Below are 16,709 nucleotides of genomic sequence, written 5' to 3' on the forward strand. Positions count from 1 at the left end.
CTGTTGTTTTCTTTTTGAAGAATTTTTTACAGGAAGTCATCTGGAAACATCAATGTCAACACTGTATTTGTAAATGCTTCTTTTGCATGAAACAAATGTACCAAATCTATTGTGCTATTGATCTTGGCTAGTGCTCATCTGTGGAATGCACCCAAATGCTGGGTCAACCTTCGAGTTGTGAGTAAATTGAAAAAAGTTTCCTGGGAAAAGAAAGGACAGGAGTGGCCAGTTTGAATTCAACTCATTATTGCAGTAAAACTGGTACAGAGTAACAGATTACAAAGCTCATGGCACAGTCACTGAAAAAGAGAAATGAGGTGTGTATGTACAACAAGGAGGAAAAAGAAACGAAAAAGTTAACATTTTGGCTAATAAAAACACCAGGGGTAACAAAAAAATGAAGGTACTGTAATTCTGGAGATGACTCGATTATACAACAAAGAGAAAATATGAAATGAAGCATCGCAAAAATAACGTTACTTAAAAAATACATTTAGCACTTGCACTGACAAATTCAATCCTAGTGTTTAACCTAGGTCCGATTCCAAGCAGCTTTTCCTGTTGACTAAAAGCTCAATTTCAATGGCAAACACTAAAAACAAATGACTGAAACATCGGAGTTCTTTTTGGGGAAATAGCTGATACGATTATTTGCTGATGACCTGCTTCTTTTTATTAGTCCTCAGTCACACACAGGCCGAGAGACAGGTTGGCAACCTCCTGACAATCTCTGGTCAATTGGGAAAGATGCGTATTCCCCGATCGGTTGGCGAGTGGTTGCTGGCTGCCCCTCGGTGACCTCCTCGTCTCTGCTTTGGTCCCTAGATCGCCATAGTCACCCGTACTTTGCGTGGAGGATGTCGAGTTGTCTGCAAACACTTGCCGAGCGGCAGTGAAACTTGAAAAAGTGCAACACTGTTTGCCTTCAAAGTAACAGCTGTGCATCTGTGCACTTTGCATCTCACCTTTCACAGTTCCATGACCGTTCAGCAAGCATTTGGCGGCCGTTTGCAAACAAATTTGCATCTTTTACACAAACTGCAACTACTATGGCAATCTGCTAGCGGCCAAAGCACTTACAAGAACGTTTTCAGTACAACACCATAAAACTCTTTGCAACCAAATTAAGCTAGCAGCCTTGAGCAACTATTCGCAACCAGTTGGGGAATGCACATAAAGAAACGGCCTGTGGTTGCTGGGGGTGGGGGTGGGGGTGGGGGGCTGTGTAACTAGGGCAAAGCTCCAATGTCCAAAAAAAATGTTCCCGTTAATCTTGAATCAGGTGCTGAAGGTGTTTCATTGTAATGAACATTTACATCCCATCTTAAGAAAAATAAACACAAAGGAGTCAGAGCTGGCTCACAACCTCCAGGGGGCGCCAAAATCAATTGCATCTGTGAACACTCTTTGGGTACCTCAGTCAAGAGTTTTTCATCACTTACGCTTCAAATTTTCAATTTTTTGTTATTGCAAAAAATTTGAATACATTTTTTTCTTTTCTAAAAATCTAAATAAAAAATGGCTAACATTGGCTCTGATACAAGTGATGCTTGGTGCGAGCGGAGACGACAATTTGACTTACACTTCAGATGTTGCCAGCCAAAACCACAAACAGTACTGAGCACCACTGATCGAAACTAAAACTTGGCACCTGGCTACTGTAACCGGACGAATACGACCGCACTAAAAAAAGAAATCAAAAAACAAGTTCATCATCATGATCATCGTGTCTCACTGGCAAATCTTCACCCCACAGAAAATGGCTGATGGCTATTTACACATATCTTTGCGAAAAAATACAACTAAAAATGGTAATGTCATGAGGCATGGCGAATTAATGTCATTTACCTTTCATGATTTCTGATTCCTCCCTCTAACCCTCAAAAATGCCCCCCCTCCCCCCACAGATATAAACATAATATTGAAAAATAATAATAATAAAAAAAAACAGATTTCTGAACTTTTGACCTCACTACATTTTCAATGTGACACATTTTTTTTCAACACACACTGAATTTTACTTTTTCATCTTTTAACAAAAGAAAAAAACCAATACAACATATTTCTAAAACACAAAATAACAACAGTCTACATGTAAAAATATAACTTTTACATACACAATTTCAAAATAATGGTAAAGTTTGCCATTTTGTTGCATACAATTTACAAATGTCTGTGTGTTGTTGTCGCCTTGGATAGATAGCAGTGAATGGAGCTGATGGAACTCCGGTCCCATTTTGTCCTGCGCCGGTGCCGTACGAGTCAAGAGGGCGGCAACAACGGAGAATATAACGAAGTCAGTTGAAAATTTATAACACTGAGGGGCCTCGCCAACTCCCGCCGCTTCAGTCTTTGAGAAACGAACTCCTCGCCAAGCAAACACTCCTTTTGTAACGGAAAATTAAAAAAATAACAGAAAACGGCACCCTCGTTATATAATGTATATATTTTTTGTACATTTATATATAGATTGATTTATTCAAATAGATTCTTTTCCAGTTTCCGTGCCTTCCTGTTGATTGGGTAGAATTTGAACGGTGTCAAAATGACCGCCGACAGTTAACAATGCTGCCGGATAGCGAATTGTGTCTATTTTTTTGTGTGTTTGTCTTTTTTGTTTGTTTGTTTTTTTTTTACATTTTCTGTAATAGACATGTAAACCAGAACAGACAAAAAAAGTAATAAGAGAAAAGATTCTTCTTATAAAAGAGAGCGAGAGAGAGAGAGAACGAGAGAGGGAGGGGGAACAAAAAAAGAAAATTAGTTTTACAACATACAACCACACACTTTGTACTGAAGACTACATTGGCTTATAGACAAGCCGATCAAATATTGATAAAAAGCTGATAAGCTATAATACAAGAAGAGACGCGTTGTTCACCGTGGAAACAGGGCTGGGGATCGGAACAGGAAAGTGGGGCAGGAGTTATGGAGGACTTTGGGGGATGGGGAGGACTGGGACGGGGGCTAGTCTTGCTAAATCAAGCAACTGTCCCATTGGCTGGAAGCCAGAACACGCTGTCTACTTACATATAAGCGTACAGTACATTAAATACAGTTTAGTTTGTTTGTTTTTTTTTATCCAAAAAATACTTTTTTTTTCCTTTTTAGCTTTTTTTAAATTCCCAGGTCTGGTAAAAAACCTGACTGCATAGAACCTAACGACTAAGAACAGGTTTCCCTAAGCTTGCATCCTATTAAAAGACCAGGTAAATGTCCTCCTCTGGCAACTCGAATGATATGAACTCTAAAAAGGCACATTGGTAGAAGTGTGAATGTTCAAATTGCATCTGTGGGACCGCTTAAGTGGGGTAAGAGGCTGGCAAGAGGGGCTATGGGCTCTGGTTCAGGGCTCATAAGGCTAGGGTCAGCAGCGCACTGGGACTGGGGATTAAACAGAGGCTCGAACTGAGAGGGGTTCAAACCGCGGTTCGATCCTTGGTGAAGGGGGACTTCCAGACGGACACCGCAGTTCCTGCAGATATTACGACTACCCTCGATTGATCTACTAACTCCCATTCTTACTTGAGTGGTCACGACCTTTGACATGCTGTCAGGACTTGTCACATGCCAAATCATGAAACCTGGCAGGTACTGAACACACTTTGAAACACTGAAGTAACACATTATTGGTCAGGCTTGCCAATTGGACAACCCATATGTAGAAACAACTATTCTGGTTATAACTGATATAATTTCACATATTTCAATTAACTTTCCTAAACGGAATCTATGTTAGGGCTAGCATGGATTTATCAGGCATGTCCGGTTACGGGATGCTTTGAGTCTGAGTCCAACACTAGATTCAGAGCTGTTTAAGTGCAGCTAATGCTAAAGACAAAGCAGGCAGTCTCCTCACATTTGCTCGTCTGGTTCAGAAGCACCAACTGTGCTGCAATTGAGCCGCTATGCTGGAACACGACCTGCTGCTTCGGTGTTCCCCGGTCCGGGTGAGGAATCAGGCTGCTCACTGTCTCTAACAGGACTCCTGATCCAGTTCTGGTGGCATTTAGGCAGTGTGCTGCCCTAAAAACCCAAAGGCTGTTCAAAATGCTGGCAGTCATCCATGCAACACCAGGTCTGGTGGACCTGATTCTATTGGGGCCTCTGGGCCAGGTCATGTTTGTAAATGAGAACTGGTTCTCAAACATTTTATCTGGTAAAATAAAGGTTTTTCAAAAAAAACAAAACAAAAACTGGCAAACCAGCTCAATTTTTCATTGTCAAAACAATGCCCCCAACCCCATCCACACGATCATCCACAACTGAAGGACTGTTAAGAGCATGCCAAACCAACAGGCTAACCCTAAACCATGTTTGCCAATTGGAAGCATTAATGTAACAAGTCAAAACTTCTGATTTCGCTGTCCATCACTGCAAGCAGTTTCTAAATGTCTTCACCCTTGGAGTTCTTCACCAAGAGGTGTGGAAAACTACTTTTGCTTGTGGATGAAAGGCCACAGAGTCATTCCCTGTCAGCAAGTGGAAAGTCCCCCCTACCCAAGCTCTCTGAGGCTGGAAGGCGGGTTAGATGTTTAGGGTTATGATCAACCAGGAAATGAGGGAATCAAATGAACCCAACACAGGAATGCTTTGACTGCTGCTGCTTGCACCCTAGAAAAGAATTATACACCCCCTCGCCCGGATGATTGTTCCCTTGCTTCCCCTGCAGCGTCATCAGTCATTGAGACCATTGGATTCTCTGCTTTCCCTTTGCTCTCTAGCTTTTGCTCCCCTTTACACCAACTCTCAGCGTTCAGGCCTTCAGGGAATGTGCTAAACATGGAATAGAACTCACTCCAGTGATCAGGCCGGCTCTAACCCACTTCCTCAATTGAAAAATCTTTCCTGTCATCTGTCTGTCCCCGCAACCATCTGCTCAGCAATCCTTCCATTTCAGTGACAGCCCGGATACTCAAACTTCACCATTAGATATCTGACTGATTCAGAATGTTTGCTCTGCAGCTCTTTCTCTAATTTGAACTCACAACAACAATCTAAAAACAAGGATGTCAACAAAGCCTTTCCTTCCTGCCGCATTTAAAAGTAACTTTTCTGCATCATTCTCCTTTCTGCCTATCTATTGTAATTCATCAATATTCCCCAGTCCCTCTGGAGTCACTCACTGATTGATTGAGTGATTGATTCTCTTCCTCCCAGTAGATACACACGGCCCATATGGGAACAAATATCCTGGCTTTTGGATTTATGTTCACACAACAACTTCACACAAGTTTGCAGTCTCCAAAACTTCAATGTGGGTACCAGCAAGGAGCTCTAATGTTCAGGTCTGTTTTACACTGACAATGCAAATGTTTGCACTTTGTAAGGGAATGCATTAGAAAGGGAAGAAGAAGTCACGACTTCTTGGTTGGCCCTGCTTCTTTCTGGACACCTATGATAGTCAAGCATTTGCAAAGTTTTCATTCAGATCAGTCAGCAATTCAAGCACCTCTGAAAAGCTGTAGGATTGCAACACATTTGGCTTTCCTAATCTTTCCTTCATTTTAATTTGTAGTTGGAAATTTGCTTAAGGTTTGTGTCTGAGTGTGCAGCCTGTGTTCATTTCTTAGTTTTGTTTCCTCTGCTTCTCCGTGTGTATCTATCTGACTGGTTTGCATCCAAGAGGAGATCAGGCACAGCTTCATCCACAGTGTGGCGTTAGATTGCCATTCAGTCAGAGATGCGCTGGAGCTGCATTCAGCCACAGCTGCGCAATGTTGCTTTTGTTTAAAAAAAAAATCTCTTTAAACACTTTGTGATATGTTTTGTGTCATTCTGAACATCCCTCCCCAACCCCTTCCCTCCTCACTGCCCGCGCGCAGTATAAATGTTTTGTTAATTTTCCTTTTCTCATATATATATATATATAATTATATATATATACTATATATATTTATATAGAACCCTTTTGTTCTTTAAAACTGGGAATGCTGATAAAACATGTAGCACAAGAAGAAGTTTCTCAGGTGATGTGATTCCAAAGACTCGTCCATTGCTGTCACTTTGTGTCAAAAGCTGCCGCTTCATAGCAGCCATGTTACAGCGGCCGTTTCTCGGGTCTCCGCGAAGAAGCATCCAGTTCGCTTCAGCTGGAGATGCAAAGTGACGAAAGCGACTAACGCGACGCCGCAGTTTGTGTTCTTGACAGAAGAAGGAGACGATGACAGAGAGGAGGATCAGAGACGACAGACGAGAGGAGAGAAAAAGGCTGATCTGATTGGTCAGGTTGGGGTTCCAGAGAAACTGATTGGTCAGGCTGAAGCAACGACGGTTTTGATCGATTGCCGGGTTGTCATGGAAATGCCTTCAGAGGAAGTGGTCACTCATCATCTTGATGAACTCTGGCACCTTGGACCTGGAGAGACAAAAAAAGGAAAAAAAACAGATGAAGGATTAGGACAGAAGATTAGACACTGGACACAAACAGCAATGAAACATGGAAAAAACTAAATAATAAAAATAGGAAATCTGCCACCGAGAAGGTGAACCATTTAATTTATCGAGTGTCAATAAATGAAGCAGCTCACCTTCTGGGACGCATCAGACACTAAAAAACAATTAAGGGTAAATCTAAAAGGCAATAATGGATTTAAGGAACTGATGCCAGAGGAAAGACCAGAAAATACCAGACAGTAAGGTACATCTTCTGGTGATTATGAAAAATATGATTCACATCATATTTCTCAGCATTCGGGATCAGCCCAATCTCATTCTCAGAGCACGAAATGGTGCAATTCTGTCAAAGCTGCTGCTGAGCACAAGACTTCCTTTTGCAGTGGAGCCATGATGCAACAGATTTATGTTTGTACTGAGATGACTATTATTAAGGACTGCTTGGCACCACATTTAAAGTCAGTGGTAAAGTGTATCTTTCAACATGAAGAGTTAATGCTGTGAAAGCTTTTTTTGTTTTATTTAAATCACAATCTCTTCTTAAACCTAACTGGGCAGTTTGGGTGTCTATACCTAACTAAATCCAGCCCCGCCCACCCTCAGTCCTCCTACTGCAGACCTGATCACTGTGATCAGCTGTGGTGTAATATTGCTACTGCTGGTGCTTCAAGGCACCAATGCTAAAGGAAACCTTGTGCATAATTCTGCAACACTAGCAGCTGCTGGGGAAAAGTTGTTTTGTGTATTTGTCTCTGAGCCTATCTTAATCTGAGTGGTGACAGAAGGATGCCCTCCAAAATCCTTCGCTGAGCAGCAACTGAGAGTTACAGATGAAAACTCACAGATGACACCCACACACCAAAGTTGGATGAGTCTGATTAATAGAAGTTTCTAGTTAGTACGTCATCATAAATTCTATTGGAAAGTTTATACCCTGATGTACGGCTTGAAGTCATGATCAGGAAAGTAAAACAAGAAGGACATATATTCATGCAAGTACTGCAGTAATACGTTTGGTACATTTTGGTACATCTGAATCATCTCCGATGCACCAGAGTCACGATCGTGCTAAGAAAGTGAAATGTGCAAATAAACCAATAAAGACAATATTTTATTTCCTTCAGTGCAAACTGTCTGCAGACAAGAACCTCTGTGTGGTTTTGTCTTAGGTAATACCTGCTTCAGTACCTCGAGACTACAGAACATCAGCACAGAAGCTAAACCATGCAAACACAAACACAATCTGACTGTAGAGAAGGACAGAAACGACAACATATTCAGTTCAAGAACAGTGACAAACACACAGTCACACATTAAAAATCGCACTTACTGCCAATCTGTTGTTAAAGTGTACCCAGACCAGACAGAAACTATCTCATGTCCTCAGCTTCTGTTTTTAGCCGCCCAAATACCCTCAGATCTTCACATTCATTCAAATGCTGTCTGTGTAGCTTTTAACCTTTTAATTCTTTCATTTAATTCATCTGACAATAAATAAGGAGGAGAGCAGCTCAGGAACCAAAGTATTTTAATCTGATTTCATTATTTTTCAACCTGATTACTTTCTTGATGAATCCCAGCTCATTAAATTTAGCAGCTCAGCCACAACCCTGGCTGATCAGCTGATCTTAAAGCTCAGCTGATCCCCTTCAAACATATCCAATTAGCAAATCTCATACAGCTGCATTAGCCTGCCCACATTTACTGCACATCTGCAAGCCACTTTGCAACCCAGCTCCCCACCATCTCCTCCTTTCATGCTCCATCTGAATAAATCATTTTCCTGTGAGCTGCTTTCTGTACCTCCAGCTTTCCCGTGTAGGGTGGGGTGGTCCCACGGCAGAGCCGAGCCATCAGAAATAAATTACTGCAAATAATGGTCCTGACTGGGCTCTGTTCTATACCACACACACAGGATACATTTACTGTGTGGCTGTAGCCTTTAATAAAGAGCTAAAGAGATTCACTAAAAATCCAGTAGAAGTAATAACTCAAATCCAGTGTGGACATATTAGATATTCTGTAAATCTTTAATTGTAGTCTTTATTCTGGTGAACCAACAGTTTCTATTTTTGACCAGTTCAGTTCGATCCCCACTAAAACTAACGCTATATTTCTGATGTGAAGTAAAGGAGATTTCTAATGGATCAGCATTATAATTTTCAAATAGTTAAAACGTACACAGACAGCACATGAAGGAAAGTCAGCCATCGGATGGAGAAATTAAAACTCACATGCTTGGAGACGACCCTAAAAACAGAAGCTTCCGATTCATCGACTCAAAGCCAAAACATAAAAAATTTACTCGACACATTTTCTGTGCTGGTTTTTTGAATGATTCTCTGGTTTGAGTTAAAGGTACAACAGCAGATTAGTTTATAAGTGAAATCTTCTGACCATTCAGGGGGGAGGAGATGTTGCTGCGTTTTACATTTGTCCCATGGGGTTCGGCCCGTCGCCCATGGCGGCGGCGGAGTGGTGCGCTGCGGCCAGTGAGAGGGGAGTCCCGTCTGATGTCACGGTGACCTTCTCCTCCTCGCGGCGCTTTAGACAGGCCGCCTTTGGGTTCAGGTTTCGCTCTGGACAGAGAGAGGCAGAGAATAATGAATGTTTCAGGCGTCTCTTCTTGTGTTTCTCAGTGAGGAACCTCCTTCAGCTGGATCCATCAATCCCCATACACTGATGCCCCCCCCAAAAAAAAGCTAGAACATAATCAACAGGTGCTACTACTGCCCTCTCCTGGAGACCCTAGGGCACTACATGTACACGTGTTCAAGCTCTTTTTACCTAAACCTGCACTTCAGTGGCTTTAAAGTTAGAATCAAATTTGATCTCATGGAAACATCTGGATATCTCAGGTAGCATTTTAGACACAATTCAAAATTCCCCCCCCGACACAAGTTGGAAGTGTAGATGCCCCGGAGCGAGGGCAAAAGAGGAGCCAGTTCAACGTCTGTGCGGCTCTGGATCACTTTCTTAAAAACTGCCAAAAAGGGCTCCAGTTAGTTTTCTCAGTCCATTTGTTGAAGGTAATAAAGATGCAGGTAACCAGTTTTATCCTTTAAGAAAAGGGTTCAAGGTCACTGACCATTTTATTGGGTAATTACAGGTTATTATAAGGGATTAAATGAAGGCTTCTTATCTGATTCATACCAATTAAATTACAGTCAATGAGACCATAAACTCATCATAAAAGCGATTACTGAGATCACAGAGCGAGGGAGCTGAAGGGAGGTTTTCCCACAGACTTTAATACAGGTTTGAATGACTTCCTCATCGGCTTCATTTTCCAGACCAGGAAGCCACATTTTATATCCAGTCTATTTACTACAAAAAACACAAAAGTGTGTGCAGTGTATCTGATTTATATTGTCAGCTGCTGAGGTTAAAGGTCACGTGTCTTCCTGTGAAACCGACCTCGGACTTGCTGTTCCAGACTGAGGATGACGGCCACGGCCTGGTGCAGGATCAGTAACTTTGTCTGAGGTTTGTCGCTCTTCAGGTGCAGCTGGACCATCCTGCCCAGCTCCTTGAACGCCTCGTTGATGTCGCGGACGCGAAGACGCTCCCGCGCGTTGTTGGCCATCCTTCGCTCCCTCTCCCTCTCCATCTTCTGCTCTGGAGTCAGGTCCTCATCGTCATTGTTGCTACAGAGACCAACGACGAAGACGAGGACGAGAAAGGGAAGAGGAAGCAGGGGATGAATGCAGGAGAAGAGGAGTGCGAGGGGGGAGGATTTGAGGATGAAGGTGCTGTTCGCTCCTTTTAATAAAAACTCATAGTAGATGCTGCAGGTTTGCTGGAGCAAGGTTAAAAAATAACAGCAGGGTTCGGGAACAGACATCATGCTGGGCTGCATTCTGGCTTTTTCAAGGGCTACTCTGTTTTTATGGCTACTTTGTCACACAATTCTCTGCTTAATGTGGGGTCATATCAGGCAGCAGTTTGAAGGTAGTTCTTGAAATAACTAGAACTAATGTTGAGGTTTGGTAAGTAGGGGTGATCTGGCCCAAAACCCCAATCTTTGAGAATCTTTCGGGGGTAGAACGATAGTCTAAATGATATTTCTTAGCACAGATTTTACTGAACTCATGTGAACTAATGATGAGCTGTGCCTATGGCTGACTGGATACACAGCTGGTCACTTCAACTCAAGGCTAAAGGGCCTCCTCACAAATCTCTGCCTCCTGTTTTCTGTCACTTTGAACCCTTTCAGGACATTGGGCCACTCACTGCTACCATCGTCTGCCATGCTACACTCTGCAGAGAAAATAGAGCGATGCATGTCCTAAAAATTGTGTTTTTGCTTAGTTTATGTTGAGGAGGAAAGTCTGGACAATCTGTATAATTCCTCTGAAAAGATCAGATCCCTGCTGGATAATGTGTTCCCAAACCCCGTAAAACACTGCACGCATCTTTTTTTTTTTTTATTATATTCTTCATCTTCATCTTCAAAAACCTTCAGTATCATCAACCTCACAATCATCAACATGACCGCCACCATCATGTACAAATTTCTGGGTTTGGGATCCAAATGTTTCTGATTCATTCGTCCTCCGGGTGAAAAGAATCCACGATAAACAGCTTGTTTATCTCTGGAGGGGTGAAGGCTGCTCGGCTGCATCCAGGATGGGAAAAAACAAACACTTTTTATCACTTCAGATTTAGCTTCAGTGTTTACATTCATGAGTAGGTTTCACACCTCTAAAAGATGTCAAAAAGCTTTTTTTTTTTTTTTTTTAAAGCACAAATATCCAGAAGTGTTTTTGTTGTGATTGATTTTCCGACCCTGATGCAGCGAGACGGCGCTTCTTTGAGAATACTGACTGCGGGCTCTACTCTGGTGCGTGAGAAACAGCTAAAACCAGGCTCAAGGCCGTGGAGAGACTGACGGGATCAATCAGGAGCCGCGTGTCCACCAGGAGCCTCCGTTCCTCTCTCAGCGGTGCCGCATCGTCTCCAAAAACGACCGGCGGCCGAGTTAAAAAAAGGGAGATTCCCGGTGGGCGCGGGACTCTGCAGAAGTCTCGGTGTTTGCTGAAATATTTAGCTGCTTCTCAACACACTTGGTCACTTCATCAAAGTCCAGAGGCTGGTTCCCAAAACACTCAAAGCTTTAAGTCCTTCCCTCTGGTCCCTCTCTACAAAATGGCAAAAATATTTTCTTTTTAATGAAGTAACGAGTACTTCAATTATCTAGAGGAAACAGAGATAATAGAATGTAATAGTACTCCATTACAAATTAGAACTTTCATCTTGATTTGTCATGTATATCTATTCAGTTTTCTCCTGATACCTGCTATATGAGCTTTTGTAACTTTATCCCATGAAAATGGTGGTTTAGATATTTTGCTCTATTTCTGTCTCACTCAAAGCTTTTTTATCAACGGCACGTGGAACCAGAAAGGGCTCTGAGCACTGAGGCATTTTGGGAAAACACGTGTTCCAGCCCAGCTGAGGGTTTTGATGGAAGCGAACATCTATGAGGTAGGCGGGGTTACCTAGATCTTGACCTCTCAATAGCTTTGAGCTCCTTGCTGTCTGGGTCCTCCTTCTTGGGGTCCTTCGAGTCCTGCAGGAGGTTCTCGTCTCCTTCGTCCTCAGACTTGATCTCTGAGCTGACGGAGGAGGTGCTCTGGCCCTGAAGGCCTCCGGACAAAGCTGCAGGAGAAGAGAGGTGCAAAACTGAGCAAGAGCACGACAGCATCGGTCTCTAAACTGAGAAACGCAGGCCTCACAGGCCAGGGAAGATCTCTGAGGACCACTTCTCATTTACAAACATTACCTGATGAACACAAAGGATATCTGAAGAAATGTTCACACAGCCCTGTTTAACTTTCACCTTTGAGCAGGTGTCTTCTTAAATCTGAGCCAAAGCACATTTTATGCTGTGTTTGTGATAAAATATTGAATATTAAATAGAAGCATCTGCTATAAAATCAGGTGGACTGATTATGTGAAGATAATACAGCACATACATTATATCTTATAGAGCATCATAACAAGAGCTGGGTGGATATTACAGCAGAGATGCAGATACAAGAAAGTGATCTCTGTTACAATTAGACCACGAATATGCTGATTTAAAAAGGCACTGGCAGTTTGTGCAAACATTTATTTTCACTTGTTGCATAAGTGAATCTATGCGCGGTCTTCCTCTTCTTCACAGTGTGCCAACATGAATGCAGCATCAGTCCTGGTTGAACACCATTAATGCTCCAGTCCACCTCCAAGATGGCGTCACTGGAGAGCGGCGGCGGCGGCGCAGTCGTGCAGCCTCTCCACCCTCTGCCTGTCTCTCCTCGGCTGAACAGCGCAGTCTTTATTTGACGTCTGTATGGATCCGTCACTGGGACGCTGCCAGCATCTCAGTCAACACAAAACACTCAAGCACTGTGCCCCCCCCCACACACTCACACACACACACACACACTCACACACACCAGCCAACTGTCGGCCATTTTGAATCCCCGTCTGCCTGACTGGAGGCATTTTGTGAGCAGCTTTGAGTGACGGCCTGTGTTTGGTTTGTGTGTGTGCGTCTCTTTACATACAATCGGCCGTGTGTTTGTGCGTAAATAGCTGTGGGGAAGTAGACGTTAAACTGTGAAAAGTGACTTTGTGCTTCTGAATGGCTGATTGATAACACGCAGTCACAAAGTGACGCCGCTGGAGACAAATGCGAAATTTGAGGACACACCTCCGTTTTAATTACAGCTTCTTCTCACGGCCGGGTCTTTTGTCTTACTCGCATCCTTCCCTCACGTCCTAGCTTCCTTCACCGCTCGGCGTACTCAGAAGCTGTGAGCAGGGGTTATGTCTGAACACTGGAAAGCTGTGTGGAGTTCACAAAGTGCTGAACAAAAGAAATGTGAAAATGGCTGAAGGTCCTCAAAGTGTGTTTGTCCAGCACAGAGTTTTCTGCCAAAGCTGGAACAGTTTTGGTACATATTTACAGTAATACCACGCTCTAGTCTTAGGCATTATTTCCTTTTTTACAATTATTGTTTCTGATATTGTAGTTGTGTCATCATCATCATCACGTGATGCAGGAAATTTGCAACATAGTTGCCAGATCTGCCGCACGAGCTCTTGATTAGGCATCTCTCTCTCTCTGCTTCTACTACAATTATCATTCTTCTTATTATTTATGAAACATTCATTTATATCTTTAATATTTACTCTAAATTTATTACTTTCTTTGGTCTTTGTTTTGGTGAAATCTATTTAGAAAACTGTTATAATTTAGAATATTCTCTGGAAAAAGGGGGTCGGTGTAATAAGCCAAAGCTTCAACCTGCATCTTTTTGGTAAATAATTTCTGTTCTTCCTGCTTTGTTCAATTCTTTGTTGTCAACATTTATTTTTTATTATTTGTTTCTGTCCTTTTAAAAACATTGTTACTAATGATGGAAATGAAAAATCATTTTCAATCAGGCAGCAACAGAGAGGAGCGAGAGCAGAGACGGCAGGGCAGCTGACATGGACACGAAGGATTGTGTGAGAGGAGAAAAGATTTCTAAGTGATGTTTTGCATAAATATAACACAAAGTTACATTGAAACAGGTTTTTTGTTCTTGAGAGGGTACGTGACTATTTTCTGATGTCATTATGCAACTGTTACAGGCATATATGTGCAACCTCATGGTTTAAATAAATAACTGCTTTGTTAAATTTAACGTGATTTTTGGCTCTTTTCATGCAAGTTTTAAAATCAGAATCAGAATTGCAAAGACAGACTTACAAATCCTTGTTTTAGATGTTTCCTCTTGGTTGAGTGTAAATGGATACCATGTTTAAGACATTAATAGAACTGTTTAAGAGAATGATGCAGTTTGTTTGTTAAATGTTTTAATGCTTTTAAATCTAAAAGAGTGTCATTTTGTTTGTGTGCGTGCTCTACATGAGGTTCACCAATCAAGACCTCTGTGAGCAATAACATGAAGAATTACAGTCAGACTGGATCACGCTGCACCACATGGATTATGTTTGTTTGAATTAATTTAGAACTAACCATTAAAAATTATATATATATATATATATATATATATATATATATATATATATATATATATATATATATATATATATATATATATATATACACACACACTTAAAATAACATCACCCAGTTTGCCAGGGCAAATGCTGCACATATTGCATGAATATGTGCATAATATATACCATCACTATTGTATATAACATAAATATTAAAGTTAATAATTGTTTTGAAGTTGAGCAGAAGACAGAGGAGGAAGCCACAGGTCTGCCACTATAATTGTGCGCCTGCTGCCAAATCCATTTTAATAGCCTTTATTTACAGCCTCTACACACCCTCGGCTCTCTCCGTGTGTGAGTTATGAAGGGATGCAGAAGTAAGGAGTAATAGCTTCTTCTTCTTCTGCCAGAGTGTGTGTGTGTGTGTGTGTGTGTTTCTCCCTCTCTCACCTCATTACACACTTGGCTGTGGTCGGCGCTGGCTGAACTTTGCTGCCAGCAGAGTCATTTTCAGCCTTTAAAATTGAGCGCAGGGCTAATTTGCTACACAGCGCGCTCATATACACGTTTCCCACCTCCATATTCATACGGTGGATTTGTTTACCCCGCTCGGGCGGTGAAGTGCTTCGCAGCTTTCTGAATCCCACCCAGGTAAAGTTTTCCCAGTTTTCTCTCCCCCACATTTTAGTTCCTGTGTCTTTTCCTTCTTCTGTGCATTTTTTTTGGTTTACCTTCCAGATCATATAATTCTTCTTTCTCTCCTCTCTCTTTACTTCTTCCTCATTCTTTACATTACTTGATTAATTGCACAACTTCTTCTTCCCCTTATTCCTCTTAATCACCATCTACTTGTTGCTTTTACTCTTTCTTGGATCGTTGTATCTCATGTTTGGCCTCGGTCTTTGTTCATTTTCACTTTCCTCATCATTACACGGGCTCAGAAATATTCCTTTTTGTGCTTGCGCATGAAGAAATCTATGACGTCTCTCTCGCTGCATCTTTGTTTCTTTCTCTGGACATTGTTCTTGTTTATGAAATAAAACATCTGGTAAAAAGCAAAGACACAAGCAAGAATGCAGGTACTTTCTTTCTTTCTTTCTTCTGCATACGTTTGAATCGAAGTAATTTGCTGCACATAAACACTGCTGATGTTGAGAAACAGGTTTGTGCTTCAGTGTCAGCACTGATCTGGGGACACCGGCAGATGCTGCGTTTGTGTAATTTATCTTTGAGCGTGAAGGGTCTCACCGCGGTACGGGTCGGGCTGGCTGAGGTCCGGCGAGGTGGCCGACTGAACCGGCAGCTGAGGCACCGGCACCTGACCCCCCATCGAATGTCCTCCACGCAAACCGCCCACGCTGCCGCCGTCTTCTCTGTGAGAGCCCACCTGGAGAGCAGAGAGAGCAGAGAGAGGAAAGGCATGAGAGAGAGCTTCGTGCCGGCAAACAGATGCTCTGATTCTGTCTGCAGTCAGGACTGCAAAACAAAGCGTTTTCCAGTTTCTATGTCCAGATGTAATGTGAACATTTTTCTAGTCAGATGTTCTCCAGCTTCTTTTGTGCGATGTCTTAACTTTTGTCATTTCTGCACAGGTTTTCTTATCCAGAAGGCTTTTGACATTATCAGCCTCACCAGTATTTATGAGACCTTCTCTCAGCCTCCAGATCACCGATTCCTGCTGATCAGTTTAAGGATTTCAGTTCATTTAAGCCACTTTATATAGTAATGACCCTACAATATTTAAGAGAGAACCCAACAATCTTTACAAGCGCTTTGCAACGGTGGGGTGGAAGAACTCCCTTTTAACAGGAACAGGACAGAGAGGAGAGAAAAGAGCAGCAAAGCGAGACCACGGACACCAAACAAAACCCACCGTGCACTGAACTCTGCTTTTAATCATACAAGGTGAGACAGTGCTTTTATTTAAAGGCAGATAAGCACACACTTCAGGCTCTTGAATCCTTCTGGCAGCAGGATGGCTTACGTTGAATTGAGTCCATGTGTGTGTTCATGATAATAAGGAACACGTCACGCGGTGCAACATGTGCAACACTGATGTGTTTTCAATAGTTTTTGGACAACAATGGATCTCTGTGGCTTTGTTACACAGGCAATACCCTTTTAATCAGATCAGTTCGCTCACGGCTTCATTTATTTTGCATGACTTTCAGACCAGAAGAAATATATAAAATATTATACAACATGTCACTTTTCTCACTGAGCATTTGAAAGTCAGTACACACGAGATGTGATGGATATTAAGTGGTTTAAATATTATTTATGTTGATCATGTGTAAATTAACAGAATGTGAGTT

The 16,709-nt window shown here is 42.1% G+C and overlaps 1 protein-coding gene across 4 annotated transcripts in view; it reads right to left on the minus strand.

Annotated features, from left to right (window-relative positions):
- Positions 1–229: 229 nt before the first annotated feature.
- Positions 230–16,709, minus strand: part of tcf4 (transcription factor 4) — a 226,498-nt gene continuing 210,018 nt past the window's right edge. For 3 of the 4 annotated variants that reach the window (XM_030743169.1, XM_030743166.1, XM_030743171.1), the window contains 5 exons: positions 15,643–15,781; positions 11,910–12,057; positions 9,814–10,043; positions 8,828–8,975; positions 230–6,358 (listed from right to left, as the gene is read on the minus strand). In XM_030743169.1, coding sequence (XP_030599029.1) covers positions 6,310–6,358; positions 8,828–8,975; positions 9,814–10,043; positions 11,910–12,057; positions 15,643–15,781 — 714 coding nt within the window. In that variant the 3' untranslated portion in view covers positions 230–6,309. Of the gene's footprint in view, positions 6,359–8,793; positions 8,976–9,813; positions 10,044–11,909; positions 12,058–15,642; positions 15,782–16,709 lie in introns of all 4 variants that reach the window. The other variant, XM_030743170.1, reaches the window with a different exon arrangement.

Source organism: Archocentrus centrarchus, chromosome 12 (genome assembly GCF_007364275.1).
Source record: "Archocentrus centrarchus isolate MPI-CPG fArcCen1 chromosome 12, fArcCen1, whole genome shotgun sequence".
Taxonomy (NCBI): domain Eukaryota; kingdom Metazoa; phylum Chordata; class Actinopteri; order Cichliformes; family Cichlidae; genus Archocentrus; species Archocentrus centrarchus.